The 23,898-nt window shown below is 38.5% G+C and overlaps 1 protein-coding gene across 5 annotated transcripts in view; it reads right to left on the bottom strand.

Moving 5' to 3' along the window:
- Positions 1-23,898, bottom strand: part of MCTP2 (multiple C2 and transmembrane domain containing 2) — a 121,790-nt gene that overhangs the window by 46,923 nt on the left and 50,969 nt on the right. For all 5 annotated transcript variants that reach the window (XM_054077831.1, XM_054077828.1, XM_054077829.1 and 2 more), the window contains 7 exons: positions 18,789-18,975; positions 17,836-17,929; positions 14,040-14,142; positions 11,532-11,634; positions 1,984-2,085; positions 1,177-1,251; positions 259-378 (listed from right to left, as the gene is read on the bottom strand). In XM_054077831.1, coding sequence (XP_053933806.1) covers positions 259-378; positions 1,177-1,251; positions 1,984-2,085; positions 11,532-11,634; positions 14,040-14,142; positions 17,836-17,929; positions 18,789-18,975 — 784 coding nt within the window. The remainder of the gene's footprint in view (positions 1-258; positions 379-1,176; positions 1,252-1,983; positions 2,086-11,531; positions 11,635-14,039; positions 14,143-17,835; positions 17,930-18,788; positions 18,976-23,898) is intronic.

Below are 23,898 nucleotides of genomic sequence, written 5' to 3'. Positions count from 1 at the left end.
TACTGGGTGCAGGCTGGTGAACACCTCCACACCAGGCAAAGAAAGGCTATTCCCAGAGATCTAATTTCCATGACCATCGAGCCCAGTGTGGCCCGAGCGGTCTGGAAAGCCATAGCCCTGCAGCTATGTAGCTCCAAATACCAATAACAGCAAACGATATATCGATAAAGGGCTTTACACCGGTGGAGAGGAAGGCACGGTAATACTTGAGATCTTATATCGCTTAGTCTCATGCAATAAAAGAAGAAATCCACTTACCACAAATGCTATCACACTCTTTACCGTGGACTCCCAGAGAAAGCAGCTCCGAAGGAATTGTATTGTGTTCCATATTGCCATGGTGATTTTTTTCACGCGATCAACATTTCTTGATAAGATCTGATAAATATTGAGTGGGAGGAGGAGAGAAGAAGGAGTTTAATCAAACACACTAATATCCCACTATTGCTTCAGAAACAGGGATAATTTAAGCTACAACTGCATGCCATGGTACATAGGACAAATAAAGCCTCTATTTCAGAAATGCACTCAAGCTCCTGTCTGCTTTCTGATACACTCAAACTTTCCAGATTTTCCTCATCCCTTAGAAAAAAAGACAAAGAAAGAAAATGCATGTCTTGATGCCAAAACTAAATACAACAGTAACACAAATCTACCTTTATTCCCCCTCAATTCTCAAAATATAGCAATGTCTCAGGGAAAGCGCTGGAGAGAATGTGGTTGAAACATTGAACCTTTTCTCTACATGTTTTGGATTAGTCCATAGAAATAAATAAGGAATTTTCGTCTTAGTATAAGGCATCTTTATTTTTAATAAAAAAAAGGATAATGGCCATTGTTCTAAAATCCTACGGACTTTTTAGACAACTAATTTAGACCTAGTTTCCTCCTTCCCAAACAAAGGAATAAAACTCTCATTGAGCTTTAGGTGCTGTGATGTGTACAACATCCACAGCTATCATTTTCCCCACTTTGAAGCACAAAGCAGAACTACTGATGCAAACTAGACCAGAAAGCAATTTCATGTTAACATAAATCAACATTTTAATATACCCAGAAATAAGCAGAATTTACATGTATTTGGCATTTTATGCATAAACAGGTTTTCTGCCCGCAACAGCAATTCAAATCGTCCCGAAACAGATGCGAGAGGTTTAGCCTAGACACAATTTTCACCTTTTTAGAAAATTTGCGGTTCTCCTCAGTAAAGCGCTTTTCTCGGGGCTTGAATGTTCTAATACTTGCTTTTATCTAAAAAGAAATACATATATTTAAAAATTAAGATACAGAGTTTTAAGTTCATTATTTCAGCTTTGTATTACCAGTGTGGGTTAGGAATTTCAGGATCTTTCACTCTTTTCAGGTGCTATGTGGCTTAGGAGGAGCTGCTAGGAAAAAGGTGGATCAGTTAAACTGGACAAGGCTGTTCTCGCTTCTTCAAGAGCAGAGCTGCAGTGTAGCCCATGATGGCCTTAATAAATAGGATTTAGCTCAGTAAAAGGCTGTAGGGCATAAACAATTGAGACTGACTCAGCCACTTAAAAACTAAGTGCACAGTGTACATGCCTCATTAATTTTCCTGTCAACACCCTGGGAAGAGAACATCATGGGTCAGCTTTTTGGGGAGCAAGTAGGTGTTAAAAGTAGTGTATAATAATCTAAACGTTAAGCCCTTTTTGATTGTTGCAAATGAAGCTGTGGCATACAGTAATCGGCACCTCCTTCCTAAGGCGTCTGCGGTCACTTGTCAGACCAAAACCATCCCTGCCTCGTCCCATCCGCCTGGAGTGACCGACACGGAGCTATGATGTCCTGGTACTACTCCAGCCATGGTGTGAAATAGCCCCCCACCACAGTTGCAACCAGGTCGGGACTTTTCTTGCTTGGTTCCTGGTTTTTCCATGATCACCCCCCACCCCAGTCCTGGCAGATTCACACATTTCTTAGACTAACAATAAGCAAAAAGAAAATATGTCAACTTACAGGATTAAACAGGACATCCAGCTCCAAGTAAATTACTCCTTTTGAAGCACGTTCCAAGTCTTTATTCTTCAGTGTGTAACAACTTTGTTTACCGTTTCTAATCTATAGTTTGGAGGGGAGAAAAAGCATCAATATTTTCCCAGTTGTAATTCACAATATAATTTAAAGACACTACAAACAAATAAATAAATAAATCACAAGCACAAAAAAATGCCCTCCCTAAGCCCTGATAATACACTTGGAGCCTGAAATACAAAAATGACCGTTGGATTAGAGACCTATAAAATTGCAGATTAAATCTCTTCTGGTCCAACTTTAATTTACAGACCTTCTACTTTATAGTAGGGCAGCGCACGCAATAACCAGTCTGAAAATTCTGCCCTAGAAGCCAGTGAGTTGATGGGAAGTAATCAGCCTCCTTTATTACAGGTTTAAAATGGGATTTTTCTTCCAAAGTTCAGGAAAAGAGCCACAAACAACTTACCTACCTATTGCACACTGCAGTACACAAACCCACTTCTTAATGCTTAGTTTATTGCAAGGTTGTCAAATTATTACCCAGGAAACCAACACAATCCAAAGAAATTAATCAGCTTAAGTGGAGCGAATGCTAATGAAACAAATGTTCAAAATTAACTAATTCGTGTAAAAGACTTCTCCCTCCCACCCCACCCCACCCCTGAATTTCAATGCCATTTCTACACTTTAATCTGCCTGTTGGCTCTTTCACATTAACCATCTATTAAAAAAAAAAATAAGCAACAGAAAAACCTCCCTTGCCATTTTGTAAACTATTTGGCTCAAATCAAAAGCATTCTCTCTTCAAAAAGTGATGGCAGAAATGTATTTATTATACACTGTGGGATATGTATTGATTAAACATTTGGCTTTTTAGGAAGGAGACCAGTTAATTCTAAACAGCAGTAGCACAAAAAAACTGCAGCTTACCAAAAAGCTACATTCAGGAACTGTAATGATCAACATTAAAGGTAACGGAGGAAATTTGAGGGCATGAAATTGCAACCATATTTAAAACCACTGCTGCTGTAGTATTTAGAAGAGACATTCATATAAACTATGGTAGAAATGAGTTAGGAAACAAAAAAAAAAGAAAAGGCATAATGGGAACCAAGTAATTCCACAAGACAAGGGAAAGGTCACTTTCCTTCCTAATGTTGCTCCAACTTTTCTGCACCACACAGCTTGTCAAAAGGTAGATGAGTTTTTTGGTGAATGGTTGAAAGGGAAGAGGGCTCTCACAAGGACCAACTTTGCATCCTCAGTGGTGTCCAACCAGGAACTCCAGCTTTTACTGTGTTCTCATCCAAAGTTTTGCTTAACAGGATGATAGGAGTTTATGTAACCATATGCGGAATTTATTTAATAACAATAAATAATAATAATAAAAGGCACTGCACCAAACTGATCATGATCCACCTCTGCTTTCACTGCAAGAGAGCACATGCAGCGCTGGAATTGGTGGCAAAAGATGCCGCAACTCCCAAGAAGGGGGCAGGCAAAAAATATTTTGCAGAGCAGCAGGCTCAGACAACCGGCAGCCCCCGAAGAGAAGATCTGCTGAAGTGGCTAGTCTCTCTTCTAGAGCCAAATGGACTGGCATCGTAAGGTCCTGAGGCCAACTATCACATACAGTATTGTTGACCTATCATAAAGGATTCTGCTATTTCAACAGTTTGTTTCCCCCACACCTCAAGCAAGGGCAAACAAGACTTTTAAAAGCTACTGAATGAAAACAAAAGAAAATTTATTCAAACATTAAAGATTTTGTTCAATTTCCCAGATTAACTGCAAAATGGATTTACTAATGGTAGAGATACAGGGCCAGAAGGACTTGGTTTGTAGCTGCTGCATAGCCAACAAGGAAAGAACATGACATGCTGCCTTACGCAGGAAAAGGAAAAGTAGCGCTGTCCCTACAGAGAATGCCCAAGTGTGATATCATGGTATCCTGCACTCAAAGAATGGTTCTGACTTTACGGAAAAGATTCTTCGCTTCAACTGCTGCAGCTGAATCAAATGTCTTGGGTGTGTCTGCAGGGGTGTTTACACAGTAAGTTTCAAATCAGCAACAATAACTTCCATCTCAGTCTTTAGAAATGGGAGTTCTTTATTGCTTGGGAAAAATTTTTAAATGATGTCTTTACTGTTGCTAATGCCATATTAAAATTGAACAGGGCAGAAAATAATGCACTGCAAACACAGTTTTAAAGTCAGCTTCATCTGGCATCTTTAATTCTAAGTGTTTGACTTGTCTGGTAGAAGATGTGCAATTATAACTCAGCCCAAGACTAAACATTCATACAGATAGCCCAGCTTTTGACCTTCTTCAGAGGAAAAAAAACACACAAGAGAACAACTGGCTACAAAATGGCATTTCTCCATTCCATTTTCATTTGGATAAAAAGGAAACCCCTGCTAAAAGAGTCAAAGAACAATAACTCTTACAGTTTTGGCAACATGCTAAGCCAGTGTGGTTCAGCAAAAGGTGTAGGGTAATTCCAACACCCATGACTGCATTGAGATTAGATCGCTGGCATGTCTCAACTGTGCCCAGAAGAAAACATCCAAAATAGCTTTTCATAATCTACATTTTCATTGCATGCTGTTCTTGGGACAGAGTTCAGATTCTGTTCAATGTCTCACTCAATCTCAAGAGACAGCCAGTAATATTAATTTCATTTTGGATCTATTTCTTTCTCCTCTGGGTACTTTTCCCTAGTCTTTGCTGTTTGCTGTTTGCAAAGACTACTTAAACGCTCTCTCCAGCTGTGGAAAAGGTGAGCAAATGTTGTATCTGGGGCTGGGGTCCTAGGATGAACCCAAACGTCGAAGATCAGATTTCTTCTATCATCCAAAACTCTTTTGCTACATACCTGATGATTTCAAACAGGTTTCGCTCAATGAATATTTCTGATAGTTGTGTCTAAAATAGGTTATCTTTCCCAAGAATGTTTACATCTACTTATGGGAAAGGAATATCCAAATTAAATGTGAAAATATCTGCAGCTGAGGTCCTTAAAGAGACACCATCAATATTATTCTGGTATTGATAATGTTTTATATCCTTACTGAATACTAATGCTTGCATTCTCCGAAGAGTTCTTAATAGCATACAACACATTGAGTCTCCATTACCAAATAGGATTGGCCATAACCATGTGATTAACGGTAGGACAGTAGTGCCTACCACATTGACATGCTTCACTTTGCAAGGTCACCATCAGAACATGTCTGAAAAAAAAAAAAATCAGGATTTTCATCCCATGGGAACTGCCAATATTTGGGGCATTTCCCTGTTCTGAATTAACTCTAGGAGAAAATATCACTATCAGTATTTTCACAGAACAATTCCTCTAATTCTACATCACTGTCACTTCCCCGTACAGGACCAAGCAAAGGAAACTATCAGCTGGAAGAAAAGCTAAAATTCTTTGTGCATTAAGTATTTGGACCTATGGAGGCACTTCAGACAAAGCACTACTTGAAGTTGCCTCTAGCTGAAGGAAACATTCAGGTACATGAGACCACCATACAGTCAAGGCCCAAAGTGCACTGGGTTCCTTTCAAATGAATGAATATATTTGCTAAACTCTTCCCACAGATGTCCTCAGTAAAACAAATGTGACTAAACACAGTATTGATGTAGCCAGCCAATGCTAAATCTATTAAGCAACAACCTTCTGACCGCTTGGGAATTTTAATGAAATAGCGAAAGCCAAGATTGATATGACACAAAACACGGAGAAGACAGGACCCTTACACAGCAAAGGCTGTTTTTTCATTGCTCTTGTCTCAAAGAAATATGGTTTAGGGGCTTTTTTTTTTTTTTTTTTGAACATTGATTTTAAGAAAACTTCACTCGGTATCCAGCTTTGATGCAGATTCAATGTCATATATTGATGACCTGACAGAAGAACGCTGGGTTAAACCCCTGTACATCAACAACTGTGACGCGTGGAAAGGGTAATGGCTACTCTCCAAGGGTAATTCATCTAAAGCATTTGGGACCTCTGATATTCCTGCTTGAGCTCATTGCTGATGCACAATGTCATACCATTTGCCCTGAATAACATAAAGCTGTCTTGTAATAGACACACACCTACCCTTATCAAAGGGCATATTTCTCTAGGAAAAGATGAAAGAAAGCTATGAATTTGATCCACTTAGACATGAATAAAGAGTGTTTTTTTTGTTTCTCCACAATCTTGCAATATACCTTGATTTGATTTTGTATGAAACGCCCATTCATCCCAAAACTCTTTGGCCCCCAACATTTCAGCTCTAGCAACCTTCTGTGGGATCCAAAGTAGAATGGAAATTTGGGTTCTTGGCAAAAGATTGATACACAAAGACCAAATAGATATGGAGCTGATGGTCTGAAAGAAAGCAAACAGCCACACGAGGACTTCCAGGCAGTCTGAAGAATCACAGAATCACAGAATCACAGAATCACACAAGGTTGGAAAGGACCCATTGGATCATCGAGTCCAACCGTTCCTAACACTCCCTAAACCATGTCCCTAAGTACTTCATCCACCCGTTCCTTAAACACCTCCAGGGAAGGCGACTCGACCACCTCCCTGGGCAGCCTGTTCCAGTACCCAATGACTCTTACTGTGAAGAATTTTTTTCTGATATCCAACCTGAACCTCCCCTGACGGAGCTTCAGGCCATTCCCTCTAGTCCTGTCCCCTGTCACTTGGGAGAAGAGGCCAGCTCCCTCCTCTCCACAACCTCCTTTCAGGTAGTTGTAGAGAGTAATAAGGTCTCCCCTCAGCCTCCTCTTCTCCAGGCTAAACAACCCCAGCTCTCTCAGCCGCTCCTCATAAGACTTGTTCTCCAGCCCCCTCACCAGCTTTGTTGCTCTTCTCTGGACACGCTCCAGAGCCTCAACATCCTTCTTGTGGTGAGGGGTAAAGAGGAGCTGAAAGCCCTGGAAGCACAAGGATTCTAGGTGGCACTCTAGCAAAGTATTCCTGTTGATACCATTTCAGTGAGTAGTGCGTGGTCAGGGGAGAATTTAATTTCAGAAACAACATCTTTTATTCTGAAAGATGTGGTTTTGGTTTTTTTCCCCATTCCAAAAATTCTGGTTCATGATAGGCATGAAAGTCAGAACGGACTACTCAATTCACAGCTGCCTCTATCCTATAAATGCAGTATTTTCTTTTTTCTCAAACCGAAGCTTTCTCCTGGAAAAGGCTGTGCACTTATGGTCAAGTGCTAAGTAATTGCAATTGTCAGGTGTCTGCTCTCTGAATCCAGGCCACGTTTTAGATAATTAAGCTTGCAAAAGGCACACTGCTTGTTTTCAGTGTATGGTTGGCTACTGACCTTGCTTGGCATTTGAAAATATTTCATAGACCTCTTCCTGTTTGCTAAAAAAAGGGTGCAGCTGAAGTCTACTCTGAGCTGATAATTCATCAGATAAAAACCATTCCATTCTGCAATACAACTTCACTCAAAGGTCCCTCTACATGAGGATATTTCATGTACTCTGCTTTCAAATTTATTGAAGCATGCTGTATGCTCCCATGCCTCTAATAACTTGCAACCTTCTAGGAGATAGGAGTCTCTTGAAGCAAAACAAAAAAGACAGAACTTCACAAAGAAACAGTTGCTTTTACTAAGATGTAGGGCACAAAGTAACAGAGACATAAGGGACTTCTTGGATAATCAGATGTTGTGGTTTGAGCTGAAGTAGAATCAGTTTTCTAACTTCTGCTAAGTATCATCTAAGTGACTTCATTTTCTGAATGTTAACTGCATGTTTTTCAGACAGTTCAAGTGCCCCAAAACCTACAAAGTTTCTAAACCTAAATCTGTCCTTAAAGCAATGAAGTTTTTGCCCCACTTCTCCATTCTTTAGTATCATCTTCTGTTTCTAGCACAAAAGCCTGTTCTGCTTAGTGGTGTAAATGGTCTTCCCTTTCTTTCCCAGGCTCTGAGAAAGCAATCTCCCTCTCAGCCCAAATGTTTGGACAGCCAGATTCTGTTGGTCACCTCCGGAAAGACAGTGATCTATTTTGCTGAATATCTTAGTAGCACTAACTTGTGTCTTTTCCAGTTTAAATTCTGCTTCTGTCAATAAGGCCGAGCAGAGCTGTATTTGAGACAAGGTCTCTCATACATGCTTTAAAGAAGAACGATAGTTTAACATAAAGAAGGACAGGAGAAAAAAATACACTAGCTTGATTAACGTGGAAAAGATAAAATGCAAGCAAATAACCACTCCTTTCTCTCTGTCCCCTGCCTACCTACAAAGAGATAAAATTCCAAACTCAGTGTAATGCTATCAAAATCAATGTCTCTACAGTGCATTATTAATAGAGCTATATGAGAAACAAAGCAAACTGTGCATTCATCCGATATTGCTTCATCATAACTATCAAAAGAACATGAAGTGTTCAGCTTTATTAATCATTTGACGCTTTAAAACACTTCTCATCCTGCCCAGTTTCTTATGTTTCTTATTTGCTGTCTAAATCACAGACAAGGATGAATGTAAAGCATAAGTAATTGCACCATCTCTGATTTTTTTTTTTGCAGTAAGGTTATTCATGTGTTAATGTGATGATGAAGGTGTACAAGTTTGTAAAACGCCAGTGTAAGACTCCTGAACACATTTAAACCAAAATTCATTGTCAAATTAATTAAACATTTCATATCGCTCCAACATATACTTTATTCAAAACAATTTTTTATTAAGAAAAGAATCTAGTCATCCATGAAAGATTCCTGAAGTAAACTTATTTCATGTGCTGACAGCTCTCAAGTCAAAGTTGTGAATTTTTAAGAGGGGAAAAAAAGGCACTTCTATTTTCAAAGGGGAATTTAATGTAAGGCAAATATTAGGCCTGATTGCCTAGGAGAAATTAAACCTATATGATTTGTGAGGCTTCCTTGAGTCTTTAATTATTGTTCTCTTTCAGCATATTTATCTAAATGGTTCAAAGGATACATTCAAATTTATAGTCAAAATTATAACACCCATTGAAATTCCCATTTCAAGAAAAACAGCTTAGAAAATTGCAGTTCTCTGAGCAGACTAAGTTAATAGGTGCAGAATGTTTTTTAATCAGAAGCAGAGATGAATATATTTACACTAGATTTGACTGAAATAGGAAGAAGAGAAGTTTGGATAGGAAGGAAGATCATCAGTTGGCAAGAGAAAGCATAAACAATTTTTATTTTATTTTTTTGTCTCAAACCTTGGACAAAAAAACCTACGCTGAATAGTTTGGACGTTACCACACACATGCACTCCCCTCCTCTGCCTTGTTACATGCTTCCTAAGGGATACTTGACAAATGCCTATAAAATCAACAGAAAACCTAAATCTAACATCTTCTCACTGTGAGCCCACACAGCCTGCTGCCGATCATGCAGACCATTTGGCAAGCACTGGATCTGCAGGAGAGCAGCTGCTCCAGCCACTCTCTTCCAGTAACATCAGAGATACGAGGACTTGGGGAAAAATTAACAAAGTGATCAAAAATGGAATAAAAGATGTTAAGAGGTTTTTCCTCCCTGTAAACATCAAATCATCCTCCATGCGCAACTGACTCTAATATTGTTCTAAAACTGGAGATATTGACAACTCAAGCCACTAAAATAGACAATCAAAATATCCCCAGCCTCAAAAAGAACTTGAAGTCTGAGCCATGGAAGGAAGAGGATTACAAAGCCCACAACACTGGGGGGGGGGGGGCAAAAGCCCAGCATTTACTCCTCAGCTTCTAAAGCTCAGGCTCCTCTTATCCTCATACTGCAGAGGCTGTGCTATGGACCCCAGAATAACCTGGAAAGAGCATATGGTGGATGAAAACAGACACACTTGAGTGACAAGATTCGGAAGCCACATTACTTTTAATGCACATACACAAGAAATACACTTATTTAGACAAAATAATAACAAAACTGGAAACATCGTTCTGTTTCTTTACCACTACAAAGCATCCTTAGGTTAGGATCATATCCTCTAAGTCAGATCAGATTTTCTGGGCAGTTCGTTCTTTATTTGGAAACAAAAATATTTGCAGTTCCCCTCTCTGATCTCAACTGGTCCCTCACCTCACCTGTGTTGACTCTGTGTGGCTTACATGGCCCATTTTCATCAGATAGGGCCTTTGCTTTCCCTCTAGAAACCTCCCACTTCTCCAGTCTCTGCTGGGACAGAGCTCTACTAACCCATTATTGTCTTTCCTGCAGCAGCCTGCCTCTAAAACTCAAAACAAACCCTTGCCTTAACCACGAGAGATGTGTGCCAGCCTTTCTGCAGAGGTGAACCTGCTTTCACAGAGTTGTTTCAAAACAATACTGCAATTTTGTGCTCTATAATTTCAATCAGGATTCACTGTCTGTGTGTTCGAGAGTGCTATAACCCACAGCATCACACTGTGCATTACTGAAAACATCTTACTACCGCATGTATCGCTTGAATCAGGTTATATACAGCAAGCACAAATGTTTGTACAGGGCACAACACATTACTCACTGCATAAGTATCTGTCACAACCTCTCCTCTGCAAAGGGAACCTTCTGCAAAACTTCAGTGCCTCAAAACTGAAGGAAACCCCCATACTTACAGTTATACGTGTTTACGCTACTTGACTGATATGAGCACAAGAGTCCTGCGATGTTTCCAGACTCATCTACTTATGGATTTAATAAATGCCACAGCCTAGAAAGTTATTCTCAAACACTACTGCAAAAGTTCCCAGAATCTTCTGCTATGCTGCACATATACACGCAGCTGTTTACATCCTCTTCATGTGGTTTACTCACTCTATTACCACGAGCCTTGTTCCAAAATTAAATCAGCCTTACCAAACATAAAGCTGATTTCCCTAGATTCTCTATTAATGTCTTTTAATGGCCTTTTTATGTTTCCTTCTCTTTAGCTTGGCCTTTTTTGGCCACTTTTGAAAATGCAACTCTCCTTAATCTCCAGAACAACCACTTTCTCCTGAGTTTGCTTTGTTTCTAGTTTTGATTTCATACTCCCATAGTAGTGCTCACTCTTCATCTATTTGTTTACAGAACAAAAGCCACCAGTCTTTAAAAGCACTACAGAGTAGAAAACACTCCTTTTAGGTAATTTTATTCAGCTGTGCCAATAACAACAGCTATCTCTAGTCAATCCTACTGTGATGTGCAATTACTTTCTTGGACTAAAAAGCAGCAAGACATAACAAAGACATACTTAAAATGTTACCTTCAAAAGATGATGTGGAAACATACAGAATAACTCAGTTATGTTTTCAGACCTACATGGGATACGGCACTGATGAAGTACAGATACTTCTGCAATTTTCTTTCCAGTCAACAAAATTTGTACTAAAAAGGGTTGGCAAAGTTCGTTACACTAAGGAGAACTATAAACACTGCCAACTAAGGCATACATAGATCACAAAACCTGTTTATCTCTAAATCTGTGTTGCTTTCTACTATGGGGAAAAGAAATGCAATTCATTCTTAGCAAAATCATCAATGTTTGAATGATATACATGGCAAAGGTAACTTACAGATAGCAAAGGGATGGCGACTTTTCCGAGAAAATCAGGGGGTTTATCTCCATCTTCATCAAACACGGTCACTTCCAGAACATCATGAATATCTTTAATAGGGCTGCAACAAAAAGTGTGGATACATAAAAAATAGTATTTGACACACACGCACACAGCCTCATGCACAAAGATCTGAGAATACTGTTTTAGTAATTAAATTTGTATGTTTTAGAGTATACAACTAGCATTTAATTAATTTTAAAAAATATTAATCAAATGATGGGTATTCTCCAAGCTTTCCCCTTGTGTTTCAGTCCCATAACTAGGTAAAGAAAGTAACTACCACACAGTGATATTTTCTGTGTATTGAAATTGTTGCTAAAAGTGTAGAAATCAGTTTTCCAACAGAGAAAGCTGTTGACTGGGAGACATCAAGGGCTGAATCCAAACCCAGGCTTCAGGACATTAAAGAAATAAAGCAGGAAACAAAACTTACATAATTTATTTTGACTTGGACAAATGTCTCCCTTTTAAGGTACTAACAAAACCAATTCCTTAAAAAAAACCCCACAAATCTCACAACCCTAATTAAAAGCCAAACATACAATAGTTTTGTTCCATTTGGTGCAAATGCCCTACTGATGTGGCAGCAGGCACTCGATCATAAGTATTTATCAGATCAATAATAAATCAGTCTCATTTGAGAAAAGTTGTATCTGTGTGCCTGCAATGGCACAGGTAACTGGACATGACTGGTAAATTACATTAATCATCTCCTCTTTTCCTTTTCCCATGTCATAGAGTTAAAAAAAAAAGAGATATATGGTACAGCATGTGTTTGATATTATAACTAAGTGCAGCCGTTTTGTCCAAAAGAAGGTCTTTTCAGAGTAAAAAGACTGGAAGCTGGAGGTTCTCCTGGAACCTCTTTGCCTGTGACGTGGTGGAGGTGGTCCTCACGGAGCAGAGTCCAAAGCTAAAAGCCATCTGATTGTACCTCCAGCTAGCAGCTAGAGCATGTGGTGTGAGCCGGGGTCTAGTGGCAACCAAGCAACCATGAAATGCACTGTTTTCAAGACACTATAGCTTTAAAATACATGAAAACCTGCCACTTCTGCAACCATACTTCCTCTCCAAATCATTATAATTTTTCATAGGATAAAGCTACCAGTGGTATAAAATACTTAAACACCACAGTGACATTCACTGGTAAGTGTGTTGCAGAAAAATTTGAATATGATGGGAAGGGCTCTCTAGAATCGCAGTCGAAATGGATTATTCCACTCAAAGCAGTCCACTCTGCTCCAAAATGAATCTAAATAATCAATGGCTTTTAAAGTGTTGAAACAAAATTTCTAAAAAAGGCCAAAAATCTAAGGAGAGATGCGAGAGCCTGACAGGCTCTGAAGCATTGGTGCGTGGAGTAGGTATCCAACAGCAATAAGAAAGTTACAGACAGTCTGTAGCTGACATTTCTGAGACCCACAGGAAGTATAGACATAAACTTTGTTTTTTAATAAAATAATCTGGGATTCTTATTAGATTTACTTTGTTGGCTGAACATCCGACAAGATTCATCTGCTGGCACAATCTCAAAATAAACAGTGATGATTGGAATCTTCTTGAGAACAGACAAAGTAAGAGAAAGGACTCCAAAAGACATGCATTCAGTTGCACCCATGAATTAAACAGAAATCCAGCATGGTACTACTGTCAAAGAGATCAGATACTTTTTATTGTGTTTGCGTCCCAGCCCAGTATTTATGAATGCTGCTTTTCCAAGAGATTCATCATTCTCCAAGTGTTCTTCCAGTAGACAGTTGCAAATGTCATAAGTGCTCCATTGCCAGCCCTGGTGGTTGCTTTCCTTGTCACAGACTTCTATTGCAGTGTTGGAGACATTTATCTCACTCAGTTATTCACAGAAATCCTTGTCAGCATAAAACAAGACTAAAAAATTGTTCTGCCTAAAAGCAAGACCTAAAGTATCACTTTTGTTATAAATAAAGTCAACAGAAAAAAAAAGAATACTTTGATTTCCATAAAAATTTAAGCTTCTAATTTGGGGTAAGCTATGTTTAACTACTTTAGATTCAGAAGCTATACCAGGAGCAACATGAGCTCTGATTTTCTGCTTACTTACATATTTAACAAGGATTTTACCACGGTTCGATGAAAAATTTTATTTTAAATTACTAAAAATGTAGGCATGAGTAACCAGTCTCTACTTTTTGTTATATTATCTCTTTGATCCAGCTATGACTCCATTATGTCCAGTCATGATTCTTCTTATAAATATCGCAGTAATTTTTCTTTTAATGACTTCTATTAATAAACTCCATGCAAGAACTAGTAAAAGGCAAAAGCTTTGAGTTATATTTGATATTTCTCCAACATCTTCTCAGACTATGAAAAAATGACATATCTTAAACTTGACCTTTGCATTTTCCCAAAAATCGATATCTTTTGTAGTTCAGCTGCTAACTGTTTGGTGTGGGAGAATGTTTTCAAAAGCAATCCACTTACAACGTGAAAACTTTGTTCCACTCTGGATTGAGGTTCTTGTAAACAGTGTGCGTTTGAAGACTGTCATTTCCCAGCTCTAACACACAGAAAGGATCACTTTTACCTAGAGAAAGATCAGATAGAAAATAAAATAAAAAGAAAACAAATGAAGCAAACCAGTTGTTGTATTTTAGCATGCATATTGTTTCTTTGCAGTAGGGCCAAGGAAGTGATTGGTCAAGTAAAAGATCCATTAAGACAACTGCAAATTGCCTCATACTGTTGGAACATCTTGCTAAAAAAGCAGTATCTCCAACGTATTCTCAGTTCTAGAAACTCTAACATTCACTTTACAACTCATTCAGGTGGCTTCACTCTAATACCTGAAACCTAAGACTTACAGTGAATTGTTTCTAAGTCTTCATAGCAATAAGAATCTGCTCACACTGTCAATTATTCAGATGACATTATGAAAGCATCCGTCATTGTGACCCAGGTAAACATCAGTGCTGCAGTTACAGTTCTCTATTTTATCCTGCGCTTCAAGTTTGTGGCCTTCTTCAGCTGATTACAGCATCCACACCATGAGAAGAGAAGCACAGCACTGTGCTTGTATCAGCAGCATTAATTTATTGAGTTCCATGGGAGGAAGTCCTTGAAGCTATGATGACCCTCTACAGTGCTGCAGTTTAAACAAAACCCAACACCATCTGGAGAATCCATGCATGAACCAGGTATAATACTTAAAGCAAACAAACCCTCAAGAACCATAAAAACCCTCTCAAAAGAAGGATGTCAAAGTGGAAACTATTATGGTGAAGACATGTTTGCTAATGTATTTTTTTGATAACTTGCATTACATGAATTTGTAGCTTTAACTACTTATTGCAGCTCAGCAGTTTCCTTATGAACAGAGTAACCTTTATCAGCAAGTCTGGTTCAATATCTGATTTAATCTCATTTTCAGTGCTCATGTATAACTCAGCTTCAGACACTCCAGCCTAACTTTTATGCAGGCAACTAAATACGTCAGCAATGCAGGGATTTAGATAGCAGACAAACAAGATATTTAAGCAAAAGCTGTCTTTTTCTTGATCTTTATTTTTTTGTACTATTAATGCAGAGCTCTTAAGGTTCTTACTCTGAGAATTTTATAAACTAAACAGAAATCTTTTCAGTATGTAAACAGTGGGTATTAAGTAGTCAATACTGGCAAAGTTTAAGACCACGTGTATTACTAGAATCTATTTGTCTTCTCCTTTTCAGCTTATGTGCCCATTCCCTGATAAGTGTGGAAAACGCATGTAGCCTTTCAGAGAAACTGCTTGAAATGCAAACTGGTATATGCCAAAATCAATCCCACTGTGTAATTTGGTACTCTGAATGCTATTTTTTGGTCAGCGAGCAAATGCAGTGTTTGAGAAGAACTCTCAGGCGTACACAGAAAACATCCAACAAAACACAAAGTCATTTTCACGTCAACAGAACTATTATGTAGGAATATAAAAGTATGGAAAACTCAAACCAGGCTAACTATGGCTGAAGAGTTTCTATATATTCGATATAGCTGTGTGGAAACTAGACTAAAATTTACACCAAATGGCAAAATACGGATTTTCAAAACACTGTTCAAAACCAAAGCAGATACTATGCTGTTTTCTGACAGCTACTATTATAATAGGCTACAAACTTGGAATTAAAAATCTATAACACCAACATATAATCAACAGACAACAGAAATCCCAATCACACCAAAAAAACAGTCTTTACTATGGGAATAGGGTACAAGGTTGCATTACACTTGTCATCACATGACTGGTCTGCACAAGTCCACCCACCCGAGACTCATGACAGCTACACGACAGGGAGGGAACGCTACCTGCTCATACTGCTCCGCTATTAACCCTTGGAAATCTTTGTCTCTTTTATTGTCTGTGCAATTATCCCTGTATCGTATTTTTAGCTAGACTTTGAATTTACTTTTATCAGCAACAATATCTCTGAGCAGTCTCACTGGCAATGCAGGAAATATGGCACTGCTCTAGGAGGGCTCTATTATGGAAGCCCATAATTGCTGCACTAATCATTTATGAATGGCTCAGAACAGATAATTAATCTTTATGTCTCTCATTTCACCATCAGAAATTATGCTATTTTTACCTAAAATGGCTGCATCCTTTTGCAATTTGGTGGGTCTATTACAGCATAATACTAGGATATTTTCAGCACTGCCATTGAAAAACAATTTGTCATTTACTTCATGAATCAGGCTCAAAGCCTGGGTTATTTTGAATATAATGACAGACTGAGTAACCTTTTACTAAAGGAGAATTTCATTCTGTGCTATGCACAAGGAATGTGTGTCACATACTCTGTATGAAAAGTCTTTGAATTGCAGAATCAAGAACCTGCGTGTCTCTTCCAATGTTCATTATCCACCCACATGCTCCTGTTTAAGTATTGAGGGAGAGGGGGCCAAATCCATCACTGATGCAGTTGCATTAGCATCAATGAAGTTTTCCAATGGATAAATAAGCTTTCAGACTCAGCTCTTTCCCTAGACACTCTCTATATTAAAACCTCACATATTTGTAGATAGCCCTAGCCTTGACCTTTGCAAATGTTCTGCTTTTTCTGTGGTACAGCTCTTAAGTTTGTTAGTAAGGTGTAGTTACACTCCTAATTCTATATAGCTGTATACACTATATCCATTTAGAAATGCATTTCTGTACAAGCTACCTTTTGTTATTGGCAGGTGCTTTGTTTGTCTTCTAATTAAACTCTTCAGTTCTTTAAAGTATTGCTGTTCACAGTAATGTTTATTTTTCCATTGTGGGGTTAAGCAATGAATTGAAACTGAAATAGCATCATGATTAATGTTAGGCTTTCTCCTTTAGTCCTTATTTTAGGAGCAACGTTCTCACGTCACAATGTCTTCATGAATACCAGAGAATGGAGCAAGAGTGTTTTCTCTCTAGCATCCTTCGTGCCCTTACCAACAAGTTATCTTAAAAAATGACTATGTCAGCAAATACACAACACACAATGCTGTGTTTGTGAATTACGAGCTGCTGCAAGATACAGAGGGGAATTAAAAGGCCTCCAGAATCCTGGAGAAGATGATAATAAAAAAAAATAACATCCAGGCAGTTGCTACACAGAAGTATCAATTCCCTAGACCTTCCCTGGAGAAACAATATGAAGTTGTATTTCTAAAAGGTGTTAGTGTCCATTGCTGTCAGGACCAAGCACAATTTGAGGTACAGATCAGTGGAAAATCCATTCTTTTCTTGGAGTAAGAGTGCCAAAAGTCCCAAACCAAAGACTCAAACGAGCTGTAAGAGAAACCATCACACTTACATCACCATCACTGGTGAGCTTTCTTTTTAGGTGACAGCCTCAGCACCACCCAAACCCACACACTCAGCAGAATGTCAGATGCTCCCAAAATCTTTCATTCTCATTCACAAACTCACAAGGCACCTGATAAAAGATAGGAGAGGCTGCTTTGCAGGAACCATCATTTCATATTTACTCTTATTTTACATATTCCCTCTGGAAAATACAATAGCACATCATGCTGGGTATTACATTATCGGCCATGCCTCTCAAATCAAATCAGATCTCCATTCACTGGACCCTCCCACATACTTTCGGGAGTCAAAACCACTTGGCATCCTAGCTCCTTGCGGCAAGCTTTGCCACTGCAGAAATGATGACATTTACTTTTCCTTGATCAACTGACAGTAACACACAAAGTTCAAGTAGCATTTCAACATACTACAGCATCATATGCTGCAAAATTGAAATAAAATACCTGAAAAATCTGCAGCCAACAGATCCACGGCCTTTAAAACTTTGACTTGCAAGAAGCCAACATCCTTCATGTCCCGAAAGGAATTCTTTATACACTGCAAGGAGGAATACATAAAGATACATTTTTTTTTAATTTAGTAAGAAATAGAAATTAATGCACTACTACACAAAACACATTTTTATATTTATTGCTATTTCAATGGTGTTTCAGTTCAGAGCTAATTCACATATATACACTTTTTTTATCCCAGTCTCACTGCATTGTGACCCTAAGTTTCATGACATCAAATTCCAACAGCTCCTAAGCAAATTCTCCATTCACATAAGTTACACATTAACGTTATTGGAAGGAGCCTTATGTATTTACGTAAGCATCATCTGCCAATTAGAACGGAAAATGGGACATAGGTAGACCTGGAGAAGTAGCATGGGTTAGGAAGGCAGGACACTCAATTGGGAGTAAGAAAACACTCCTTAAAAGTAAGTTTGGGTTGCACAAATTCCTCGTGCCTTAGTCTCACATCCTATTTTAGAGAGACACACTTCTTGCTGCCTAGCTTTTGAGGATCGAGGTAGAAGCCATCATAAACACTTTACCTGCCAACACTTGAAAGTCCAAAATGTATCCTCTCCAAAGGAGGAAAGAAAGCTACGTATGCTATGATCTCCCCGTGAAATTCAGTGTCTCTCATTCCTTGTGATAATCTCTTAATACAACTCAAGTTTGTAAAGAAAAGTATTTGTTTAAAACTCAAAAATAAGCAACAAAATGGCTTGGGTATATTCTGCCCTGCCAATCTCCTCATCATTCTAAACATAATAACTATTCCATGTAATAGTATTCCTGGTAAGAGACGTTATTATGGCTGGACAAATCTTCCTCCCCCTGCCCTGCAATTTTGACCGCTTCAAAACTAAAGGAGAAAAAAGGAAGGAAAAAAAAAGCAAACTCACATAGCGTTGTGAAATCTGCTGCCTTTCACTGGGGTCTCCCAAAGGGCAGACGCAGAGATCAGAGATAGACACTCCTGTACATGGGGCAACAGCAATCAACATTAGCAGGGACCCTGGCCGTTTTTCCAGAGGCAGCTCTAAGCAATTGGTCTGCTTCATTGGCAGGGCAGTAATGTCAACTTGGCACCTAGAATGACATTGCCAACAGTTAATATGAAAAAGGAGCTGGGGAAAAAAAATAAAGCAACATTTATATTGATTTCAGTAGCAAGCCGGCACCAAAACTTATTGCTTGTTCAGGATGGAAAGAATGCAAATAAAAAGCATCACAAAATTAAACATGGGAAACCAATTAGGCAGTTTCTATTGCACTTACTGTCAGTTTTTGCTTTTTGGTTGACCTACTGGTAAGCAGAGGTAAAAGATTTGGACTGCAAGTACAGTAGGAAAACTTAACTCTGGCCCGCCTCACTTCCCCTCTAAAATCCCCTAGTGCTTTGTGATGGATTTGAAACACAATTTTATTTCACCTAGGGGAAAAGAAAAGGGGCAATCACAAAATTTAAAACATTAGCCTAAAATAGATTAGTTTCTTTAAAGTCACATACTCCATTTTATGCTACATTATACTGTATGCCCCAATCTCTTTTACAAGCCTTACTAGAGCTACATTTTCAGTGCACTGCAATATTTCCCAAAGGGAAGGATTAGCTTAAAAGTCCCCTCACCTCCTGTACATAATATCTATCATTAACCTGATATGTCCCCCAAAAAATAAAAATAAGGTGCAAAAAAGAGAAACAGTGATAAGGAAACATTAATAAAAGATGAGTATGGACTAGAGCAAAAAGCGATATCACTAGACGGCCAGTTATATGTGAAGGGAGTGGTTCAATGCAATAGAAAGCCTAATCACTTGGCTCGGCTAAATGCCTTCCATTTAGAAGTCCAGTAAATGGAGTGGAACTTTTTTGAACCTCTGCGGGGTTTGGCTTTTAAGAACAGGCTGAACAAAAGTTACAAAAGAAAAAGGGAAAAAAAAAAAGAAAACTAAGGAAGGAGAAGCTTTGTCACCACACTGGAATGGGAGTCACATTTCTCAAAGGGACGGCAAGTGGATGATGCAGAGTGAGAGCTTTTGCTCTGCTTAATGCCTGCCGACAAGTTTTTATTTAAACTAAACTTGTTAAGGTGTTGTCTTAATAGGCTAAAATTCCACAAGGTTCCCCCAGGTGGGTTTCTTCTGGGTAAATGGTGCATGTAGTGCTCCTGATTGATCCCATTCCTGTAGTAGAGCTGGAGTGGTTTATATCCATCTGCTATAAATTGCATGCTTTCCGCTTTTTAACAGCCTGTTTTCTGTGAATGCTAAGGGGGGCAGAAAAAAAATAATCCCAAAACATTTCAGCCTGAAAATGCAAGAAGCTATGTTATGAAGTAAAAGTCATTGCGCTGATGAGTTTGTAAGTCATTCAGTATCAATACGTATAAGCTCTTCTGACCAGAATCAATGGGAATGACTTTGCCTTAAGTATGCTCTTTGCTATTTTACTGTACTGAACGTACAACAGGTTGCAAGTTTACTCTTAACTGCTTTCAAGTGCTTTGAAAGAGAAAGAAAATAAACCAGGAAGAGTACCAACACTGTTTGGTGCGTAGGCTGCCTCTCAACACAATTTCCAAGTGTGAGAGGCTGCATTTAAAGCTCATTGCTACGCCTAGACTCTTCAGAAAGACATGACAAGAGAAGTTACAGCAGAAAGGAAAACAAAGCAACAACAGAAAAAGGCAAGCATTTGAGAAAAAGACCTTATCACTTCCACAGTGGAGGTCAACCTCACTGTGGCTCCATTAACACAGTTACTTCTAAAACTGCAGCAGTTTCACTGATACTTTAGGTATCAGTGCAAAAGGGGGGAATATATAATTATCTTGGGATTTATTTTTGAGTAAACTGATGCAAGGACAGGGGAAAATTCAGGGTCACCCAGCTGGTCTGTGGTTCAGCTGGTAATAGAGGCCATGCCTCCTACATTAGCATTTCATACACCACCCACCCAACACAGTCCACAGCTGGGAAAAGCTGCATTTGCTATTTATATTAAGGGCCTTCCATGGGATAAAAAAGAGAAAAAAGACAAGTTATTCAGATAACGGTGCATCTCCCACCAAAAGATAAGCTCAGAAATCTCTCATAGCTCAAATGAAAAGTTAAATGTAATTCTAGCTTGTTTTGGCAAATTGGAATTGTTTCTGTTATTTAAAAGAATTTGATTAACCAAAGGTCAAAGAAAAGATTGAGTATAAGGGCATAAGAGTAGGAGGGATGCACATGTGGAGGGGAAAACAGCAGGAGGTGGCATATAAGCATTTCTTCCTCAAATCATGTCTGATTTCCGTGCAAACTAACTTCTTTAAAACATCTGTGTTCACTCAAGGTGATGGTATGCCTCTGTATTTTCTTTTGAGGAACTGAAAAGAAAATCCACATTTGCACTTACAAATGGCAAAAGGCTTAAGAAAAAAGACAACTGTTTAATTTAGGCTATACAACATAAATGATCACACTGCAAAGAATGCAGCTTGGTAAAACAATTAGACATCCAATTTACTATATAAATTCAGCAGTTTCCACACAAATGCTTCTAGACTATTAAAACGAGTCTAATGATTTCCAAACTACTTCCCCCATTCTCCTGAAACAGAAACTCTTCCTCTCCTTCTTTCTCAGCTTTCTATCTGCAAGACCTTATTACAGATAATTATTTCACAGGAAATTGGTAAGAGACTATCATGATAGGCACAGTATAAAACTAATGGAGGCAATCTACCTTTTGCCTGATCTGAATGCAAAGGGCAAGAGTCTCAGATTATTTGTATTTCAAGTGATGCAAGTGATCTCCTGAGTCAAATTCCCAACCTAGTAATCCTATTTCAGAATAGGACAGCTCTGCTTCTTGTTGTCTTTTGCTACATTACATATTAAATTCAGGTATAATCTTTCACACACACAGCTACATGCATGATCTATAGATAACACAGTTCTGTAAGTTAAGTACATTGTGCACTCAAATGTATCAGATTTTTTTTGTAACCACAATTAATTAAATGTTTTCCTTCCTCCTCCTGATCAATATTGAGGTCTACACTTCTATATTAACCTCTAGTCCTGTAGAGAATTAACACCACAGCTTTAGTTTTCATTTAAGAATGTTCTTTTGACTTTCAGCCCTCACTTCTACTTGCGAAACTTTTTCCCTCCTCACTTTTTTATTCATTTTGCAGAGAGCTATTACTTGAGAATACTACACAGTCAGTTAGGAGTTAAATTATTTGTTTAACTTTATCTGGGAATCAAATGTTAATCTTTCACTTAAAGGTGCAGAGCTTGGCCTCTTACCAGGAGTCACAGAGTTGTATTTTATTACCTAATCCACAGTTCATCAAATTACAATAAGTATCCTTAAATACATATAAACAGACATATAAAAAAATCTGCGCACAAGATCACCATTTATTTCCCCTGCGGAGTTCTTGAAAGCCCTTCACAAAAGAGGTCAGAGTCATTATCACGGTATACAGTACAGTGCAGCTATGATTAATATTTGAAAAGGAATTTCAAATGCCACAGGTGTCAAGGAGACAATTAATAAGGTCTTGTTTCGACTTCTCTACAGATAAGTTCTGGTTGTCTGATTCCTCCTATAGCTTGGTGAAATTTAAATGGAAGTTTTGGGCACAGCCATAGTAGATTTTACTGCTCCATCACAACAGCATGGCCTTTAAAATAAGGATCGTTTCTTGTTGCAAAGACACTGTTTCCTGGAGGCATTCATCACAAAGATATTGGATGCACTCCAACCTCATAGCTCATGGTCTTAAGTCTAGCAGTTTTCGTAGTATCGCCTTCTTGGGGTAAATACATGAAGGAAAAAAACCATAACCAACATTTTGCAGCATGTCTTTTTCAAAACTTATCCCTTAATGCAGAAACACTCTCGAACAACTTGGCATAAACAATTTAACTCTGCCTGGACAAATTCTGCACACGTTAACACCTTTGTTTATTAATATACATTAACATCATCTCCTGTTTATAGCATACTTCTTATCCCAAAGGACACAAAAAGCACTCAATAAATGTTTCTAACAGTTCTGTGCAGACTAAATAGAGGGATTATTTCATCCAGCACCAAAACACAGCCACCCCTCAGTGTCAGACCCTGGCAGCTGAACCACAATGCCGCAGTGTTTTAAGTAAGGAAAAGAAATTGGATCCAGTTGAAAATCCGAGGAGAACGCAGGTAGGCTGAATGTAATAATTTAGCTTGTGATGTGCACTGACAGTGAGGGTTCATTTCATGATAGGAGAAAGGTGCCATGAAATAGCACCAAATGTTTCCTCACTAATTCAGAAGCAGACAAAGGCCTCAGGTGCTAGTTTTTAGGACCAGAGGTCCAACACATTTCTTATCCTACACGTTCCATAGTCTCCACAGGTGCTTCAGGTCCTATTTCTAGAACAATATTTTACCTTCAAACAAAATTATGCCTGGGAGAAGAGCCATGTTCCAGGGGCTTAAGGCATCCATCCTACATGAAATCCTGGTTCTAAAGGAAGTAACGGAAATCTTTATTCCACAGAAGTTCAGCACTCTGGATTATCAGAGATGACTCCATCTTGTGTATCTCCTCAACTTCATTTAAATATTTATATACCTATTTAAAAGTCTAACCGACACAGTTCAACCTACACGGCCCTGAGGGAGCATAATGAATCCAAACTACCTACAAATTGACCACAAAATTATAATTAAGATCCAGCAAATTTTGCCTTTTCCTCAAAACCATACAAATTATTTGAGGACCATTAGGTTTTACTGTTGTATGTAATGACCGAATATAACCCACAAACATTTTGCTAAAGAATCTTTCCTACAGGAATGTTTTGAAATCCAAAAAATCTCAAAACTCAACTTGGAAGTCGTAGTGACAATAAACATGGCACCTCATAATGTTGTTTGCCTACAGGATCCTTTCCCAGATTAGACTGCACTTGAACCCTTCATAAAATATTATTTATTGGGTGTCAAAAGTTTCTACACTGTAC

Source organism: Cuculus canorus, chromosome 12, assembly GCF_017976375.1.
Source record: "Cuculus canorus isolate bCucCan1 chromosome 12, bCucCan1.pri, whole genome shotgun sequence".
Lineage (NCBI taxonomy): Eukaryota > Metazoa > Chordata > Aves > Cuculiformes > Cuculidae > Cuculus > Cuculus canorus.
The sequence above is the reverse complement of the archived record's forward strand: the minus strand, read 5'-3'. Positions and strand labels throughout refer to the sequence as shown.